We start from the raw sequence: 19,368 nt of genomic DNA on the forward strand, positions 1-19,368 counted from the left end.
TTTTTCATAGTAAATTTATTAATAAAATAAAATATGAACAAAAACAAAAAGAATAAATCCTTAACTATACAAACATTGGTCAAAAATTCGCACTTACTACGTATTTCACAAAAACCAAGAATTTAAAAAACAAAAGTAAATTTAGAATTCTGCTATCTTACGAAACTTTTTTGATATTATTATTCGAATTAATAATAAAATTAGCAGCCGATAGAATGCAGATAGGATTGAAAAATAATCGGAAAATTCCAAAATGAAATCGAAAGCGAAATGTTTGGCTGATAGTTACACGAACTATGATTAACATAAACAGGATTTCAGGAGAGAAAATTACTTTGTCGTTACATATATAATATATATTATATTTCCATATAATATATCGGTACATGTACATCCACCTTCCGATACGATACGATAACATCCATTATTGTATTTTTCATTAATAATTAGTAATGCATACACGTGCGTTTAAAATTTGAATAAGAGAGATGATTAATCTCGTGTCGTGAAAACGCGAGTTTCTCTCTTTCTCTCTCTCTCCTCTCTCTCTCTACATCTCAGGAATCAATTTTATTAAATAGCTTCGTTCGATTATTCTACGAATCGGCCGTGATCATCCTCGTCAGCGATAAATCCATAGGACACCGACGTCTGATTGTTAAAAATGACTAGAGGAAACACCAATCAGAGGACAGTAAAAGACCTATAGAATTTTTCTATTTCGTCGAAAATTCATCGAATCGTTCAATTTTTGATCATCTATCACCGATCGAACAAGATGACGGCCTGGAACATCAGAGAATCGAGCCTGATGAAATGCTTTATTCGCTATTAGTCGTTCATCCTCTCTGTATGCTAGTTTTATACAATCTTTTTATATTTTTTTTTTTTTATTTTGTTCTATTCCTGGTGATAATTATTTTATGAGGATAACAGGCACGATTCTCGATTACACGATAAGTGTCTTACGAGGAACAGAAAGTTTCAAGGGATTCATAGCAAGTATATTGGCAATGCAAAAATCTATCACAAAGCAAAACTAATTTTTGCTAATTTTTTTCCATTTTGTACCGTTTTAAGTTAATACCATTTAATTGAGTTTTCATCGAAAATAATTATGGAGCATGAAGTAATCGAAGGCTGACAGAATGTAGGCAAGTTTTAACTTAAAACGTACATCTCCTTGCGCTAGATACAGACTTACAATTATTGTTGCATCGTTCGTTCAAAAACTTATTATCGTCGTTCAAGCGGAAGAATCGGTTTCCTTAACGTACGAACCGCTTCGTATTCCTTTTTTACATGTTACTCGATAGTTCCATTCGCCTCTTAGAGAAACTAAAAACGATCTATAGGAATGTAGTAAAATGCTCAGTCAAACTTTATTTCCTTACTTCTCGCTACGTGTCGATGGGGTTTGAGATTGCGCAAGGCCACGAAGTCCATCTTAATTAACAATAAGAACGAAGAAACGAAAAGACGCAAAATGTAATAATTTCATTTAAAGAATGTAATAGGAAAACGTAAGAGTAATAAAAAAAATGAAAGAAAATGGAGAACTGGCTGTGGATGAAGTTTATCATTCGAGTATAATACACGAGGGAGGTAGATACGAGATGTGCGCAGAAAATATAAGTAAAGAAAGATACCAACCAAAGATACATAGACTTCGTCGAGTATTTTCGACGATAATTGAAAAAAACGAGACAAAAGAAGCAACAGAGAAAAGTACCATAAAAACTCAGCCTCTCCGCGATGCACACATTCGGAAGCTCGCTATTTTATCGATAGGTTTTTCTCAATGACTGTTTTTCTTCCATCGCACGCCGCAAATGAAATTCTATCGGAATCTAATCGATAACACGTAGAACTTTTAGACCGTGAACAGCGGACAACGGTAAAAAATTTATATAAGAAAAACGCTAAAAACTGCAAAGCATTCGCAGATGGTGAAAAGGATAATAGTATGAAAGAGGAAAAATATGGAGAGACGAAACGAATTCTTGAAATGGAATTGTACGAGTGGTGCAGATAATCGTGTCGCGTGCTAAAAGGAGAAACGTTCTCGCCGAAAGAAAGGGGAAGACGGAGAAGCCGTTTAGCCCCATTTCTGAAAGAGACCCATTCGTTGGCACTGACAGTTTGAGCCCCACAAATTGCATCTGCAACTGGAACTGTAGCAGCAGTCTTTTGGTCGGTGATCACAGTTTCCACCCCGTCTTATGCAGGCTCGCCTAAACAAGTAGATCAACGAGGTACGTCTACTCGAGATTAGGGGTATCTGAATAATACGTTGCAGAGACATCGAGACAACGATGGGAGAAGGATGCGTGTAAAAATATTTTCCAACTTTGTTGTCCAACCTTCGAGCTGCATGATCTATTAACACTTTGACTGCCACGTTGGTCATATATGACCAGACACGGTTTCTCCTATGACGCCACGGTGGTCGTTGGTGAACGGAGCGCTTGAACTTCTTACAATTGTAAAAATTGTATGAAAATTGACAGTTAGGACATTTTGAATATAACCGATAAGTAGAAGATACTTTGAAATGAAAAGTGTCCCATTGAACAATTAAACATTTTTATTAGAACACCAATAAAAAAAATGAGAACAAATCTTGCATCTAACGGTGCACTGTGTTTGCATCCATATCTTTGAGGGGTAATCTACGAATATTATTAGAAAATAATCGTAAATGCTGTGCTTTGTAATCATATAATTGAAGTTAGAAGTGTGCACATGCCTTACTATTATATACAGAATGAGCAAATACTGTTTACTAATATCTTCTACACGTTTCAACAATATATTCTGCACGTTTTGCTTACGACGAAATAACGAATGCGAATGGTTTGTTGAAATAAAGGAAGTCTTGTTGTAATATGTTGCTATCAATTGTTACCAAGACGCCAATAAGATAAACGGTCCATTGGGGAAGAATGTTGTCTTGCATCTTCAATTTATTATTATTTTGCCATTAAATGCTTTGAATAATAAAAATACTCTCGTGGCGTGCTGAGCGAAACATGTGATTTCGGTGTGGCAGTCAAAGTGTTAATTAATTAATCTATTAACCATTCTTTGAATCGTTTCCCTCGAATGGAAAAATTATTTTTTGCGTGGATAGCAGGAAATTAAAAGAGTGTTTAAAAAATATGTCAGAAGAGAAAATTTTAATTCTCAAATAAGCAATATATTAATCGTTGCAAATGAAATTCATAATGGATAGAGAAGATCCAAATTTTTTTTAATTATTCTCTCCAACTGCTTTACTGCTAAAGAGTTTTATCTTTAAGCCAGTTGCAATTTTGCCGTCGAATCAGCGAAGGAAAGTATATTTTAATGATATGCAGATTAAGGTCCAATCTTAACGCGAATGAGGATGTGCAGCGGTGTTTTAATTCGGATATCGCAGCGCAAAGGTTAATTGGAAAAATAAAAAAATTACTAAAGTTCTTAAAGACCTTAAAGGTTGATTTTCTATTTAACCATTATAAGAGAAACATGCAACTCTATTTAATAAAAATATAAAAATTCCAAAAATGGTATTTGAAAGAGGATGGGGAAGGATAAAAATTGGGTACAGTGATACAGTAAATACTCACTTTTGTTGAGCCGCTCTCATCAGATTCTCCAATGCGTTGTCTGTATAATCCGAGTCCGCAACCTGCAGTGAATCTTCCTCTGTAACGCACATTGAAAGAATCGTTAACACCGTAATTACGTTGTTAGTAGAACAAAGTAGAAATCGTAAAAATTCGTAAAAAACTTCCATTCGAAAACATATTCACTTTTTCCTAACAACAGCAGCTTTTTCCGATAATACAGATCACGACGAATTGCATTAGTCAGAGAAAGATCGAAGGGTACAGAAGAAAAATGATATAAGCGAGGAAATCTTTGATTAAAGGAATCCGCGATGAAGTTAAATTTTGATAGAGAAATCGCTCGATTGATGCAAATTGAACAATTTCCTATAAAATTCTCTAAATAGATACTGTTCATACCACTTTTCCACTAAGAAAGAATTCTTTCTGTCGGTCGAACATTTCGCTGTGCAAACTTTTACAACAGCTACGCCGCATGAATTGTAAAATAAGTGCCTTTACAAAAGAATACATCAACAATTACATAAAATTACTAAGAAAGAGGGCACTTTGAATAATCTAGGATTGCTTTCTGAGCCATCGAGTGGTCTGGTCTTTGGAAAAATCGGTTTCCTAACGAAAGGAAAAAGAAAGTATCGTATAGCTAGGTCGATCAAACGCGGCGGCAGCATCCATTAACAGAGTTCATAAAAGGGTAAATTGTATCGCGAAGAAGAGGAAAAATAAAAATAGGAGCATTTCCTGAGCAAACCCTTTCAACGGATATATATATTTAGTTGGCGTGGTCGCCTACGTTGTTCTCTACTTATATTTCATGCAAATTGGTCCGCTTCTTTCGAGGATACTCGTTTCGCGAGTAACAACATCCAGCTCGGAATTATTAGCTCGTATTTTACGACAATGTAAAGAAGATTACCAGGTGTAACACGTGCACCTGGCGAAATCGGAACAATAGCTTCGTTTTATTTGTTTGAAAAGTTACAGCCAATTAATCAAGAAGCGTGTCAGGAATTGTGCAAATAATATTAATAAATTCTGAGAGGAAATGATTTAATTCATCTAGAGGATGAAATAAATATTTGTAGAGAAAGAAATATATCGTAACAGGCTTGCAATTTTTGAGAAATTTTTGTTAAAATATCTTTCAATTGTGACTATTTGTTTTAATCTGTAAAAGTGGATATATTGATATATTTATGTATTATTAAAGTTAAATATTTCACAGTAGAAGTTTCAGGATTTCAGGATCCTTACATTCGATATTGTGTTCTTATCCTTAGAGACAATCGTTGAAGCATAATTTGTTATTATCTTAAACGAAACACAAAGAAACGAAAGAACGTTTATCTTTCTTTAAAACTATAATTATATCCTTTGTTATATTCATTAATTGGATGCAATGAAATAATGATTCTAGCGTTAATGAATGCTATGCTACGTACGTAATATTTCTTTCGTCTCTAAATGTATGCAATTTTACAATATGCTATGCTTGAAATCTTCGCGTAAAGATGTTAATTCAGTAGAATAAGTATAATTTTGCTAATGCGTCTGGCGCGACAGCGACAAATTTGCGAAAGGCGGTTGGTTAAAGACGGTGATTCAAAAGAATCAATTCCTCTTTGGTGAATCCCATTCAATACGATCCAGTGAACGTTTGCAGATAAAGCGAGACATCGCGTAACCGTGGCAAAAGTTTCATTCAAGAAATTACTCGAAGCGTCCAGGAAAACGTTTAGCGAGGATATTCGTAGTTTATTTTTCAACGACCACGATAAATATGTAAAATAGGTGAAGAAATAAAAGATTGTAATTGGCAATTTATCATAGTAAATAGTTCGAAGGAAGATTTTCAGTGAAGTGGAAATTCGAAAAATTTACTTCCACACGATGAAAAATGTTGAATTTAATTTTTAGAATGCAAAAGTCTCGAAGAAAAAGTAAATTATTTTCGACGAAAATTATTTGATACGCGTTACTTTATGAAGATACTTTGCAAAGCGGATCACGTAAACCATTGTCCTTAAGAGGGAAGGTATGAAGATTTGCAAAGATCTCAATAGAATCTCATTTTCTACTTTCCTCCCCGAAAGTCAAACATCATCGTCATCCTTCGTAAACATATTGTTTGAAATTAGCATATCAAAACTGTGGTCAAAAAATGTTTGTTAAAAATTTCCAATGAAAATTTGTAATTATTAGAAGATTCAATATAGTAATTTTCAGAAATTTTATTTTAAGAAATAATTTAGAAAATTTAGCAATTGTTATTAGAAGAAGATTCAATTTCGAGATTTCATTCGTCGGAGTTAACATTTTGAAAGATTTCAATTTATTTAAAATATTTAAACAATCTGATACGAATTGCTGTATCATCAAGTTCGTTAAAGCGACCAAATATTTGTGATTTTTCATCGCAGAAGCATCTCGAAAATTTCCCAAATAATTCATTTTAACCACCACCCTAATATTATATCTTAAAACAAATTTTACATTTTATACTCTGCACAAACGGGTTCTTACTCTGATCCATCGACGTCGTTAATCGCCCCAAAAAACCCTACCCTACCCTTCCAATCTCTTTCTCAAACACTAAATATTTATCCACGAAATCTTATCATAAATTGCCACATTAAGTCCTATCCAATTTCCATAAAATTACCATTAAAACAAAATAGAAAAGGGGAAGTAATACCACCGGAACAAATACCTACAAGATCGACTGATTTTCCATTCAACTTACTTCGAATGTAATCATTTGAATTACTCTTCCCTCGGTTAGGTTCAACGAATAATCCACTTTGAAGTTCCAATTCCAATTCCAATGTTCCATTTACCAGAGTAATCCTTTGATCGAATGGAAAAATCAGTTCGCTTGAGTTCCGATCCGAAAAAGGCAGCTGATATTAGAAGTCGATCCACCAAACAAATTCATTAATTCGTCGAGAATAAGTCCAACTCTGGATTCTAACGGAAACAGATTGTATGGTAAACGCGCAATAGCAAATTGGTTACCCACGTTTCCTCATTTCCTTCGTCGTTTGTATTCTAATCAACAGCCTTAAAACAGGATTAAGGTAATCCAACGCGTTGCCTTTGCCTTTCGTCTTTACTTCCGGTCGCGCACAACAACGCTGTCGATGTTTCAGTATTCTCGCGATACGTAAAAGTGACGAAACAACCGCGAAATTGAGGAATTTCTTGGGGAATTTCTTCTTTCTTTGGTCAAGAGATTTTGTGAAATTTTACAAAGTTTTTCCAATGGAAAATTATGATCGTTTGTTGGAACGATTCGGAAGTGAACCGAGCATCCAGTGTTCGTTAGATTTTTCAATCGATAGTCGTAATACGCGAGCTACGATGTCTATTCTGGTAGCAAAGTTATTTGGTAGAGAAATTATGCGTGTATTTAATTATTGTACGAGTATCTATTTAGTAATATTTCCATTTTTGATACTTCCGATAAGTTAAATTTAATAAATCATAATAGTAAAAATATTCAATATTAGATGATTTATTAAATTTTATTTAACCGAGCTAGAAATTTTGTAATTTACACACGAATATAATTAACAGAGGAGGGAATGGAATTTACAAAATTTCACGTATGTGTTTATCGAATGCATACCATATGTATCACACTGTCGTAGTAAGCGAAGGTAAAGTTAATATGAAAAAAATGTATTCATTTCACAGGAATTTCCAATATATCGGAAAATTGTATTTCGCAAGGTTCATTTAAATTCACGTAAAATCTTCCACATTAAAATCGACCAGTGTCACCCGACTAATACATTCCATGTTAAATTTCGTATCGTGCTATACGCGTGTTACGTAAGATTTCCGGGCGAAGCCATCGAATCTAATTATCCGCACGTTCAATTAAAGTATCGCTTAAAGCGGTTAGCCAGATCGACGTTGATTTCATTTTCTTTTCAATCAATGATTGTTGCGTAACGCGCTTCCATCGGATACTGTTTCGTTCGCATCAATTAGTTACCATGATAAATATAATGTTACCTTGAAAACGTATTATTTGTATCGAAAAATTCAAATTCAGAAATTGTATTCTATTTATTATTAATTAAATTAATTATTTGAAATTGAAATAAAAAAAATTTGTATATGTTGACAACTTTCAGGGCGTAATCCTTTCACTGCTTCAAATTTTTAAACATCTAAATATACATAGAATGAAAGAAACTATATATATACTATAAATATACATAGAAAGAAAACAAAATTGATGAGCATTGTGACAATATATCGACTCTTCAGTGAAGGCATAATGTGTAAGTAATCGCTACTTGTGCGAACATGCCAGCGCAGTAGATTCGAATACCAAACGTCTGATTTCATACGGGTTTATACTACTAGCCGCACTCCGCAGAACGTAACATGGCTCTATCGCGTTAAATACAACGTATCGCGATAAACTAAACTTTGTTGATTTTCTTTTAAATATCTAGTATAGGAGATTTGAAGTTTAACAAATTTCTAAAAATTATAGAAGATTTCTATCGAAATGTGGTAAAAGATTTGTATGAGAAAACGAAAAATGAGAGAATATTTCAGGAAGAAAGCAAGATTTACAACGAAAAATTGCTTTTCTGCTCTCGATATTTGAGATGTAAATTCATACTGTTACATTCAGAACACTTTTTTTTACGTTAAAGATGTTCATTAATTAGCAAAAATTTAATTACGTTTATACTATCCTTCGAGGAGATAGTTAATAAAAATGGATAAAATAAGCGTAAAATTGAATCGATGTTGAATTGCGTTTAACTATTTAATCTCGACAATTTAGTGCAATTGACATTTAAATATCATTATCGTTGCAATTGAACGCTTCGCGATTGTCACGACAAATAATCATTAGCGTACTAATGCGATTAGGATATGTCGATCTTTGAAACACGCTGATTAAACGAGTTTAACTGGTTGTGTTAAAAAAAGCTTTGAATATGAATGGAAAGTCGAATGACTCCAAAAATAAACGATACTATATTTTCTTCCAATTTTATCACCCACGCGAAGCTCCAATTACGTCTCGTTATTACGACGCTATCTAAGTTCACTTAAAACGACCTAAACTAGGAATGTCAAAACTCGAAAGAGCCTAACATCTAAATATCGTTCGATTGAAATTTAAACAAACTGAATTTCAAGTTAAATTTGACAACCAATGAGTTTCAACCCCCAACAGAAAACATCTACGCTTTACTATAAAATTTCTAAATTGACCAAGATTTTGCGAATAGCGTCACTCCCCAAAATCTCTACCATCTAAAGACAAACAAGCTTGTTTCATTTTCCATCCTCGACCTTCTGAAAATTTGATGATTCCCCACAGTCACCACACAGATCGTCATCTTCACCTTCGCATCCAATCCCTCACGTACCTCCAATTCATTCGCGATACTTTTCCAATTGCTTTGCGAATCACACTCAGACGCAGTCCCGAAAATTAAATCAACAAAGAAACAAAGAGGAAGAGGAAGATTCGTTCGTTACTCACCGTCATCGATGTAGGGGCTACCGAGAGTCCTGTCAGCGAAGACGACAAACAAGCAAAACAACAAGAACAGGCTGAACTTCATGTCTTCCTCTCGGATAGAATAATCAAGGATCGATTGATACGTGAACCGGGATAGCTGACTCGTACTCGTAGAAGGATTCGTACCCTTTCCTGACCGTGGTCGAGGTGCAAGTGAGGTTTCCACGTCGGACCGGTAGCTTATATAGACGCGGGAGGCGTGGCGATCTCGCCCCCACGAGGATCTCTTTGCGGAGGGTGAGACCGTGGATAAAACTTCGGTTCGAGGTTCCACGCGCTCGTTCCGCGATGTCTAGACAACGTTGTACTCGCTGCTTTACGAACCAGGTTGAGAGAAGGTTCGTAAACCCAGGCGAGGTTAGAAAGTGGAGAGGTGAAAGAGGGAGGGGGTGGTGCTTTTTCGAGGGGATGCCACAATGAGCTTAGGGTGGCCACCACCCTTTGAACGAGCAACTGGTTGCGAAGCAACTGGTACCCTCGCTGTGTGCCTATCGGTACGATTATGTGGCCCGTAATACGATTTACGTTTCCGTCACGTTTCCCATCCGGCTTACCTTCAATCGCTTTATTTATTTTGCATATACTTATTTCTGCGTCCACTTTTCTTCGGGTATATGTATCCTGAAATAAGATTGCAGAAAGAACATTTTGAGATGCTGGTGTTGAAGGCGAGTTTGAAAGGGTTGGAAGAGAGAAGAAGGAACGATCAGAGCACGCAAGATAAAATATCGAAGTTTTTTTTTTTTATAGAAAAAGTTTGATGCGATGGCCTTTTTATGGGGATTTTACGTTCCCGTTTGGTGGTGTTATTTTGATATTAGGCGAGGGTTGAATTGGCACGGTAAAGAGATAGGAAAAGGGTTCGCAAAATTTTTGATCTCAGAGAACGGCATATTTGATAAAAGTTCATAGGGCAAGTTTCATAGCTCCACCTACGATACAAAATATTTTACCGATATGCGTAATACAAACTTCATTGGAGAGTAATAAATGAAATAAATAAGAATTAACTCCTTGAATATCGATACGCAAAGAATTAATGTAGAATGGACAGTACAATTATAAATAAAGTAAATATTTTAAATTGCATTACTCGCAGAGAAAATAAACTGAAAAATAAAATATAATTTACCTAGATAATCCTGCAGTTATAAGCCACGTGTATCGTTAAATTTCCTCCCTCGAATCTCATCTTCCCTCGTTCCAAAATTCAATTTACGTTCCGTTGTATTCGCAGCTTCAGCACCGCGTCTGCTTTCATTTATACATTCCCGTTTTCAGTGGATAAAATTGTGCTTGTTTTATCTATCATTGGTTTAAATATCGTCTATTATACTAGTAGTCATATCGTTTACACAGTAACATTAATCCACGAGATACAGACACCTGTTTATTTTTAATTAACGGGCAAGTTTATAGCAGTTTCGGAAAACCGCCCCACACGAATATTTTTCTTCCTTTCATTCGTTATCTCTCATAATGTATCATTCCATCTAGCCAGTCAATTACGAAACCGTGGTTATCTGCTCCTTTTTAATAAGCTGGTTGCTTGTTATAGGACATTAATCTTCCTGTATACCAAACAGTGGTACAATGGATGTTAGTGGCAGGGATTAGACAGACTATATTTTATACTTCGCGTAGTCTTTGCGCGTATATCCATCCGCGCAATGAAAAATTATTTTTACATTGTTCCGTCTTTCTGCTTGCGTAGCTAGTAGCTTCAGGCAAAAGACAAATCTCAGTTAAATGAAATTTGTATCATATACCAATTATCGTTAGCTTTGCAGCAAGAAATCCAGAAACGTGTGGGCGCAGCCCAATTTTTCTTTAATTTGACATTAAAAAATGTATCGAGGATCGTTATCAATTTTGAAGTAGTATGCAGAAAATGTTTGCAATTTTTCCCTCAAGATTAATTTTTTGGTCGAAGTGTATTCTTTTCAGTAAATTTAATCAATATGATTTGCAAAGCTAACAAAAATCTATTTATCGCAAAAGTTCATTGTGGATCTCACCTCTTGAGAAGGAAACACCGAGATTTTCTCGACTCTTCCTCTCATTTTCCCTTCCAAAGCATAAAATGGCTTGTTTCGCCTTATAATTCCGTTTGACCGTCGAATTTGCAGTTAATTCGGCCGTTTAATTCTGAAAACGCATTGATCCGCTCCGTCGCCCTGCAGCGATTGCAATTGAATGCGATTCGGTTGACTCATACTTTGTATCATTTACGTTCCATAATCGCAACACCGAACGATGTTTCAATTACCGTAAAATAATACTTGCAATGTTTAAATTTTTAATGTTAAAGAATTCGGAGGAAGAATATTGTGAAATTTTACATTCGTTAATACAAGTTTAATCTCGATGTGTATTTACGTATTGATAAAAGTTTAATTCAGTGTGCAATATTTCAACATTAATTTTCGACTGCGTATTTATTAGTCGGAAATAAGTTGAATGAAACTGAACGTAAAATATTTATGTGAACGTTAAAATATCGAGTAAATATAAAACGAACAAGCGCGTATTCTATAGTTTGATCGTACGTCCAATACGCGCGGAAGTTTTTCATTTCCAAAAACCAAAACGATCGTTTTGCAAGCGATTTCTTCTCGCTTCCTAGCGCTTCTACTCGGAAATGTATACGAGTCACAGAACGACATTCTCTTCTGCGCGTAAATTCCTGCAAGAAATAGTATGCATTACGATAAAGGAAAAGGAAAAGCAAGGTCTTTTACATTTGTTGTCGTCACAACGAGACCTCAATGGAAAAGCCATACACTTTTACATATTTTTTTTCTATTCGATGTTCGTAATAGAATAACCGTTTGCCATATTATTGATACGATATTATGAAACTAAATTAAGACTGCCGGAGGTATTTTTTGCATGAAGGCTACTCTGTGTAAAGAAATATTTTTTACGAAATAACTGCAACGAATGTGTGCAAGAAGTGTTGCGAACTTCCGATATCGTAAACGTGGGTTGCAACGTACGTTTCCAGTGACGTATCGTACGGCTGACATTGTTGAACGAAATTGACCGAACGAATCAACCTTTAGCGTGGATTTACGTAATAGTTATTTTAAAAGTTGCTTGAAATCGATGCTTTATAGATTGCTCTTTGAATCATCGAAATCTCTCGATTTGATCGCAGTCGCAATTTTACGGTTGAAAGCTTCTCGAGAGCTTACACTTGGAAATAAAAAATGATAGGTATTATTGTCGGTCAAACAAACACTTGAAATGAAATTTTTTAAATCATTCTACATTAGATGTGTTTCGAGATTGAATCTTGCAAAATCCAACATTTGTAAATTAAAAATTTTGCAAATTACGATTTAACTCTCCGGAATTTGAAGTTCCAATTTAATTCCTCAGAAATGAAAGATGCCAATTCAAAGTAGCGAATCCATAAGATTTAAGAGCTTCCACCTTCTTCTTTCTTTTCTTCTTACTTTTTCTCATGTTATTTCCCGTGATTCGTCATTGATGAATCACTTACGTAACTTCCACCCACTCGATCGACCATCCTAAACCGACCCTAGAAACTCTATACTACAAAGTAATGAAAGATGACTTCGAGAGAAACTTGGTGAAAATGAACAGAATAAACTCGTTCGTCCCCTGAATTCCGGAAAGAACAGCAAAAAAGACACGCGCAACGAAGAAGCCTCATTCGTCTTTTGAGGAGGATTCGAATAGGTGCGTGGGCAGAATAACAAGGAGGCTGTAGAAGTTAAAGGATACCTATAAGGTACGAATTGCCTCTTGTGAGTAACGAGGCGAAAATATTGCTCAGAACATTCTGACAACATTGTTACTTGACGAAGATTAATTACTCCACGTCATTACAAACAGCGTAAGATTTTAATTATGCCTATCTTGTTACAGCACACGATGTGTATACGGCCCTGCTACAGATCCTCAAAATTATTTCCGCTCATTTGTATATTTTGCCTTCTTAGAATTCGTTAAGTGAAGAATTCGTTCGAAAGAATTTAATATTTATCGATCAAATAGAACGTATCGTTAATAAAACTTAAAGTGTATTGCAAATGAACTAACTTTAATAAGAATTTATATTATTATACCCTTCATCCTTCAAGATATTCAATTAATCTTAACGAAACTTCGCATTTCGATATTAAATCGTTATGAGGTTAAAATAGAACATGGATATCTATTTTCCCAACCTTAAATGACGAGAGAAGCAAAAAAGAAGGAAAGCGAGAGGAAAGAAAGCGTAGGCGACTCGCATCAACAAGGACGTACCTATAACAGGGAAATTCGATGTCATGTCCTAATTGGCGTTTATAGTACACAAGGGTACCATGCCTCACCTCTTGTTATATCGTCCTCTATAATGGATCGCGAGAAATCGGAGAATTATTAGACGTCGAAAAGCCTTCCTTTCGTATCCCTTTATCGTTCATTTACTTCACAAATTTCTGAACTTCCACATTTTCACAATGAATTCTCGTTTACGATTAATATTGCTCATTATCAAGAATTAAAGTAATATCAATAACAGATCGGAAATCTTCTAAACAAAAAGTCTTATACCTACTACACCTAACCTTCTTTCCTTTTCTCAACTCATTGTCAACAGTATAGTAAGTTAAAGATAGGCAACTTTAAGATTTTTGTAACCTTTTCGTTGAATTTTACCAGGCATAATCGTTGATCATTGCGAGAAATTTTTATAATTTTTTATAATGTATTATAAATAAAGAAAAACCATGCTTCTAGAAGTGGAAGACGAGGCACGTGATTTTATAACAATATATAAAAAGGATTTCCCATCGAAGAAAACTGGTAGACCAAAGGAATACAGGCCACAAACCGAGTACTCTCCGCCTTTGAATAATTTAAATGGCCCTTACAGGAAGTGTTTGAACACACAACGGCAAAATGCTGCTCTTACCTTAAACGAACAAACCGAGGATCCTCAACAAGTTTTAAACAGAGTAAATAAGTAACAATATTTGGTATTAACAATTAGTATATGAGTAATACCTCGTAATAAATATTGTTGTATTACAATGCTATTTTATAATTGAAAAGCGTTAAATTCTTTTAATGTAGCTCATTGTGGAGTTAAAGTACATCGCACGGATTTTGAAACCAGGCTTTAAACATGTAACAGTGTTAATAAAACTTTAAAATATTTAGATTCGCAAGAAATATCCGCATTTAAAGGAATTTCTTTCGGAAGTTGTACCAGATGAGGATCTAATCGAAAGAGAGGAGAACGAACTTAAACAAACTGTATATCAAATGGATTATTCAAAAGGTTTTATTTTAAAAATGAAACTACAATTTCATTTACATTCATATTTTAAAATGAAAATTTGATAATATTAGGAGATTATTCACCTCGTGCGAAAACATATGGAAAATGGAAAGACATTCGTTTAGCGGAAAACTGGATCATATCGGAAACGACCCAAAGGAACTCCTACAGAAACCCATGGAAAATAGCAACAGAAGACTTGATACGGCTAAAGAAAGCAAAGAAACCTCCAGACAATTTAGTACCCAATAGAAAAGAAAGAGAAATTCTTTGTATAAGGTAAGATGGCAAGATTACGACAGTTCTGTTGATATAGATAAATATTACTTATCCACTAGTAAATTCGTAGTAAATCCAATAAGGATTAAAATATCATGAGCAACGATTATTATCATTTGTCTTTTATAAAACTTTCGTACTTATATACATAATTTTATAGTAAAAAGGTAAGTATCCGCCATTAATTCTATAGATTGTTACAATTTATTCTTTCTAGAACTGGAGATTCAGAATACGATGCAACGATAGGTGCTACCGGAAATCGAGTAGTAAAAGAATGTTTGTTTGGTCCACCGTTACCAATTGAACCACAAACATACACTAAAGGACCCGACAGTCCACCGTCTGAATGCTCGGAAATTTTGGCAGACAAGAAATTTGTACTTCCTTCTAACATAATCTAATCTTTTGTCTGATCTTTCCGTTATCTCCCATTTTAACCAGAAGAAAATTATTTTCTGTAATCACTTATTAAAATTAAAGATAAGCTATTGGTGAAGGATTACGTTAATTAAATCATCAGACACAAATTATTACAAAACACAACCCATGTTGTTTTGCTTGTACATAGCCACTTTACAAATATATTATTTCCTATTTTCACTCAACTTAACCATTAATTTACAATAGTTCACATCCACGCTGAACACACAGTATCATATTCCATGTAAATCTCTTTTGCATTACATTCGTACAAGTTATTTACAATTCTGCCCTACTTTAAAATCATTTAACAAAATATTTATGTATGAAGGTGAAACATTTCATCTCTTTTAATTTTAATTTCTTTACGTCTGTAAAAAAAAAGGTGCTGTATCTTAATATGTTTCATTACATATTAAGAGAAATCAATTATCATTATTTCCCCTTTTAAAAATTAATATTTGAACTTTAGAAAAATACCATTCTAATAATATGTAAGAGATATATGTAGGAAAAAGTAAATAATCTAAATATTGCAGAATTATTACAATAATGTTATATTTATCTGCACATATACGTGAAAATAAAATAATTTTTTAAAAGTATCGAATGTCTGCAATCATAAATGTAAAACTGAATTAATTTTTTAATAAATTTTCGAAGATTCTAACCATTCAGATAAATTACACGTTACATAGCCTCCCTTGTTCAGCCAAAATAGTTAACATTTCAAGATTAAACATGTTATTTACATAAGCCACTGCAAAAAATATGAGTAACTTCTTATAATATATTCTTAACAGTTAACTATATTCCATAAAGCTTTTTATCAGATTAAATTAATTGTACTCGCACGTAAAATTGTACAAAAAGTCTTATCGATGTACGCACTTTTTGTATTTTGTTCATTCATCGTTATAATGGAAGCTAAGATTAATTCATTTATAAAATCTAATCTAAAAATAGTACCCAGCACGTAACAATAAATTACATAGTTCAGTCTCTCGATTGAATGTGGCGATATGATTTGTAGAAAAATTTACACGTTTTGAAATTATAAATTTGATATGTAACACTGTAAGCATTTTTTATGTACACAAAGTAGTACCAAATTTCTTTCACCAATTTCACTATAATGAAAGTTGATCTAATTTTGAAGCCAATTTTCCGTTATACCGTGACATAATACTAGTAGCAATAGTGTTAACCAAATCTGTGTTAAACTACGCACAAATTAAAAAAATATAAGTAAACCTTTTCGTAACCTTTTCGTAGTATATACAGTTTTGATGATTCTTCACAGCATCTTGTTTTCAAAAACTGTTTGCATTATATCTCGCACCATTATTTACAAATTATACTTTTGGAGATTAATGCAAACATATGTAGAATGTCATCACAAACACATTTTTCGTTTTTGACTGATTAATTGTTCATGCATCACCTCAACTTTTAGTTTAAACATTTACATCAAACAGTTGTTTGAGGTAACAATATCATCTTGAGAAATCATTTCCTGAAGGGGAATACCTTGTTTCTGTAACAAATGTCCAGACTTAAACTTACTTCAAAATTTTTGTACTTCATTCGGAAAAACATTTATATTTACTTCAATGACAATCGTCGATGCCATATTATCTGTGTCGTGATATTGTACACCTACATTTGCTGCTGTTATTGCTATAGTACGAACGGTATTGGTGCTGGTCGAAGTTGTGATGTGCTGGGTAATCATGGCGTTTTCGTTTGCTCTACTGGAACCATTACACTCTTATATGCGTAAAATAATGAATGAGACACTGTGTTTGTTTCGCATAAAGAAATATAATATAACAGATATATGTATATATAGAGACTTACTTTCGTTTCTTTACTTGACCGGAATGAAAACGACCACCTTCGCCACGAATTCTATTCATTGCATGTCGATGACGAGATTCATGGAGGTATTTCTGTAAAAAAATGCTAATTTCATGTAAAATGCATGAGCAACAAAACATATAATATGAAATTAATGGTAACTAAACATATATTTACAGGTCTTTCTTTAGGTATCTTCCCCTCAGCTTCTAATTTAGCCCGTGCTTGACGACGTTTTAATATACGCCTATATTGCTTAGCATTTACATATAAAGGTTCTTCCTCAAAAACTTCTGCATTTGGCAATGCTACCCTTTGAAATTGCGTTTGTCCACTATTTCCTGGTACCATCTGAAACATCAAAAACCATGCATGTTTAAGTGTCTCAACGATACCTAGTTCATATTAAACTAACTATGTACTTAAATTTTGAAGTAAAGAAACTAAAAAAAAAAATAGACATTATGCTGTCCTTGTTGCTCCATAATCACTACAAGTCGGTATAATATATAATACACAGACTATGTAAGTGAAAGAGACACTTTAATAGTAATCACCATGAAAACATTTCCTGCCTGAGTCGCTGCTGCTGTAGGACTTGCTAAGGGTTGTACTGGTGTTGTGGTTGCTGCAGTAGTTGTCGGTTGTGACGTTGCTCCAGCAATTTGCATAAGATTCCCATTGATATTAATTACTACCCAAAAAATATGAAATTAGTATATAAATTTTGCAATTTAACAACTACATTAATCATATACTTTTATACCTGTTGGCTGTGCTTGTTGAACTTGACCCTCTAATTGTACTGGTTGATAAATGTATGTTTGTCCATCTGGAGTTTGAATGATTTGAGGTGTTTGTGGCTGTTGAATTACTATTTGTTGGCCTGTACTAGTTAAGCTAGACACAGGAACAACTTGTATTTGTCCATTTGGTGCTGCCATTTGTATAGCTTGTGGTAACATCATTGCTTGACCTCCTTGGCCCATTTGAACAACCTGGACGGTTCCTCCGGCACTACCAACCACAACCGCCTGTCCTTCACCCAATTGTTCCATTGTAAATTACTCCTATCGCTAAACAGAAGACATTGACCTTACAACAGAAAAAAGACAGAATGCAGTTATATTGAAAGTAAATTAATAGAAAGCTAGGTATAAATTCTCCGATGGAAAAAGATAGGTTTAATGCGACAAAGATGTCTACATGCATGTATGTACATACACAAAGACAAAATTTGTGTATACACGTGAACTCATATATACGAAAGTTCCATGAATCATGCAGGGGAACTTTCGTGTTTGTTGTATCAAACTGAAGATAAATAAATGGAATTCGTAGAAAGGTTAGAATCTCGATGATTTCTTTCATTCTGTCGGGCATAATTTTGTCTCGTACGCATTGATAAAGATCGCCAACGTGGCGAACACATTGAGGTCTAAAGAGCCCACGTGCAGAATGTTAGATACGTAGGAAAGAGAATCGAGGCCAGCCAGCAATCATCACCTTCTGTCGGGCAGAAATCGGTTCCGAAGGATATTGCATCCTGTTCTCGATGGCATGATTAACGTCGTATTTTCGTGATCCTTAACACGCAGCGAACGTCGACGTACGAAACGAAGACCAAGTCTGCTGGATGGTATTCGGAATGCATGGAACGACGCGAATTTCGGACGAGAAACGCTCGTCTCGACAAACATGGCCGTGCAGAAAGACTTTTTCAAGCACAAGAAGACACGGGTTCGTAATTGGAACAAGTCACAAAACGAAAACGCGGTTAATCGTACAACGATGCGCGGTCGTACGCGTTCTCCGTTGATGTTTGATAATTTGTGGACTTACATTGGATATTTTCGTGGGCACTTTCCCAATGATTGGTCGGCAAATTGAGGACCAATGGTCGGCGATAGAGAGTCCTCGGCTCTTGTGTATTGGTGGTACTGAACGGGGGGACCTGCCAGTCCGATAGCAGCCCGATGCCAGACCGGTCGATGCCCCTCCGCGCCTCGACGCGCCCAACCAATCTACTGGCTTGGCTTATCCCCACCACCTACTTCCCGCGCTCTCATCAAACTTCGCGCGTTCCTAACAGCTCATTTCCCGCTTCCTTTTAAATCGATTTACCGATGTACTATCCATAGTGATCACTTCTCCACATTTTTATTATTCCTGCATTCATTTACCGAATAAAATTTCATAACGAATTACGTAATTCACTTCTACGATATTTAAAAATAAATACTCTTTATTGAATAATTCTGTTCAAAGTCGAAGTTTCTTAATCTTAAAATGGTATTAGAGTAGTAGAATAGTATTCAATGTGTAAAAGGTGG

General features: G+C 34.7%; 3 protein-coding genes across 9 annotated transcripts; 1 reads left to right on the top strand and 2 right to left on the bottom strand.

The window, feature by feature from the left end:
* Positions 1-334: 334 nt before the first annotated feature.
* Positions 335-9,422, bottom strand: LOC122577754 (U8-agatoxin-Ao1a-like). Of its 2 annotated transcripts, none has more exons than XM_043749294.1 (3): positions 9,136-9,422; positions 3,612-3,690; positions 335-2,261 (listed from the first exon to the last, which is right to left on the bottom strand). In XM_043749294.1, exons 1-3 carry the CDS (start codon positions 9,215-9,217, stop codon positions 2,099-2,101), a joined length of 324 nt encoding a protein of 107 aa, XP_043605229.1. In that variant the 5' UTR covers positions 9,218-9,422; the 3' UTR covers positions 335-2,098. The 2 variants fall into 2 exon arrangements, with proteins under 2 accessions (XP_043605229.1, XP_043605230.1); XM_043749295.1 differs by having other exon boundaries at positions 335-2,234; positions 9,136-9,418.
* Positions 9,423-13,919: 4,497 nt separating this feature from the next.
* On the top strand, positions 13,920-15,156 carry LOC122577752. Its single transcript, XM_043749292.1, has 4 exons — positions 13,920-14,147; positions 14,353-14,473; positions 14,545-14,752; positions 14,970-15,156. The coding sequence occupies exons 1-4, from the start codon at positions 13,920-13,922 to the stop codon at positions 15,154-15,156; spliced, it is 744 nt and encodes a 247-aa protein (XP_043605227.1).
* A 126-nt stretch (positions 15,157-15,282) lies between these two features.
* LOC122577751 (nuclear transcription factor Y subunit alpha) lies at positions 15,283-19,016 on the bottom strand. Of its 6 annotated transcripts, none has more exons than XM_043749286.1 (7): positions 18,878-19,016; positions 17,802-18,130; positions 17,593-17,729; positions 17,213-17,386; positions 17,036-17,127; positions 16,785-16,929; positions 15,283-16,712 (listed from the first exon to the last, which is right to left on the bottom strand). In XM_043749286.1, exons 2-7 carry the CDS (start codon positions 18,091-18,093, stop codon positions 16,641-16,643), a joined length of 912 nt encoding a protein of 303 aa, XP_043605221.1. In that variant the 5' UTR covers positions 18,094-18,130; positions 18,878-19,016; the 3' UTR covers positions 15,283-16,640. The 6 variants fall into 6 exon arrangements, with proteins under 6 accessions (XP_043605221.1, XP_043605224.1, XP_043605222.1 ...); XM_043749289.1 differs by having other exon boundaries at positions 17,802-18,111; positions 18,878-19,012; XM_043749287.1 differs by lacking the exon at positions 18,878-19,016 and adding an exon at positions 18,542-18,859 and having other exon boundaries at positions 17,802-18,111.
* Between the last annotated feature and the right edge of the window lie 352 nt (positions 19,017-19,368).

The sequence above is a fragment of the Bombus pyrosoma genome, linkage group LG2 (assembly GCF_014825855.1).
Source record: "Bombus pyrosoma isolate SC7728 linkage group LG2, ASM1482585v1, whole genome shotgun sequence".
NCBI classification, from domain to species: Eukaryota; Metazoa; Arthropoda; class Insecta; order Hymenoptera; family Apidae; genus Bombus; species Bombus pyrosoma.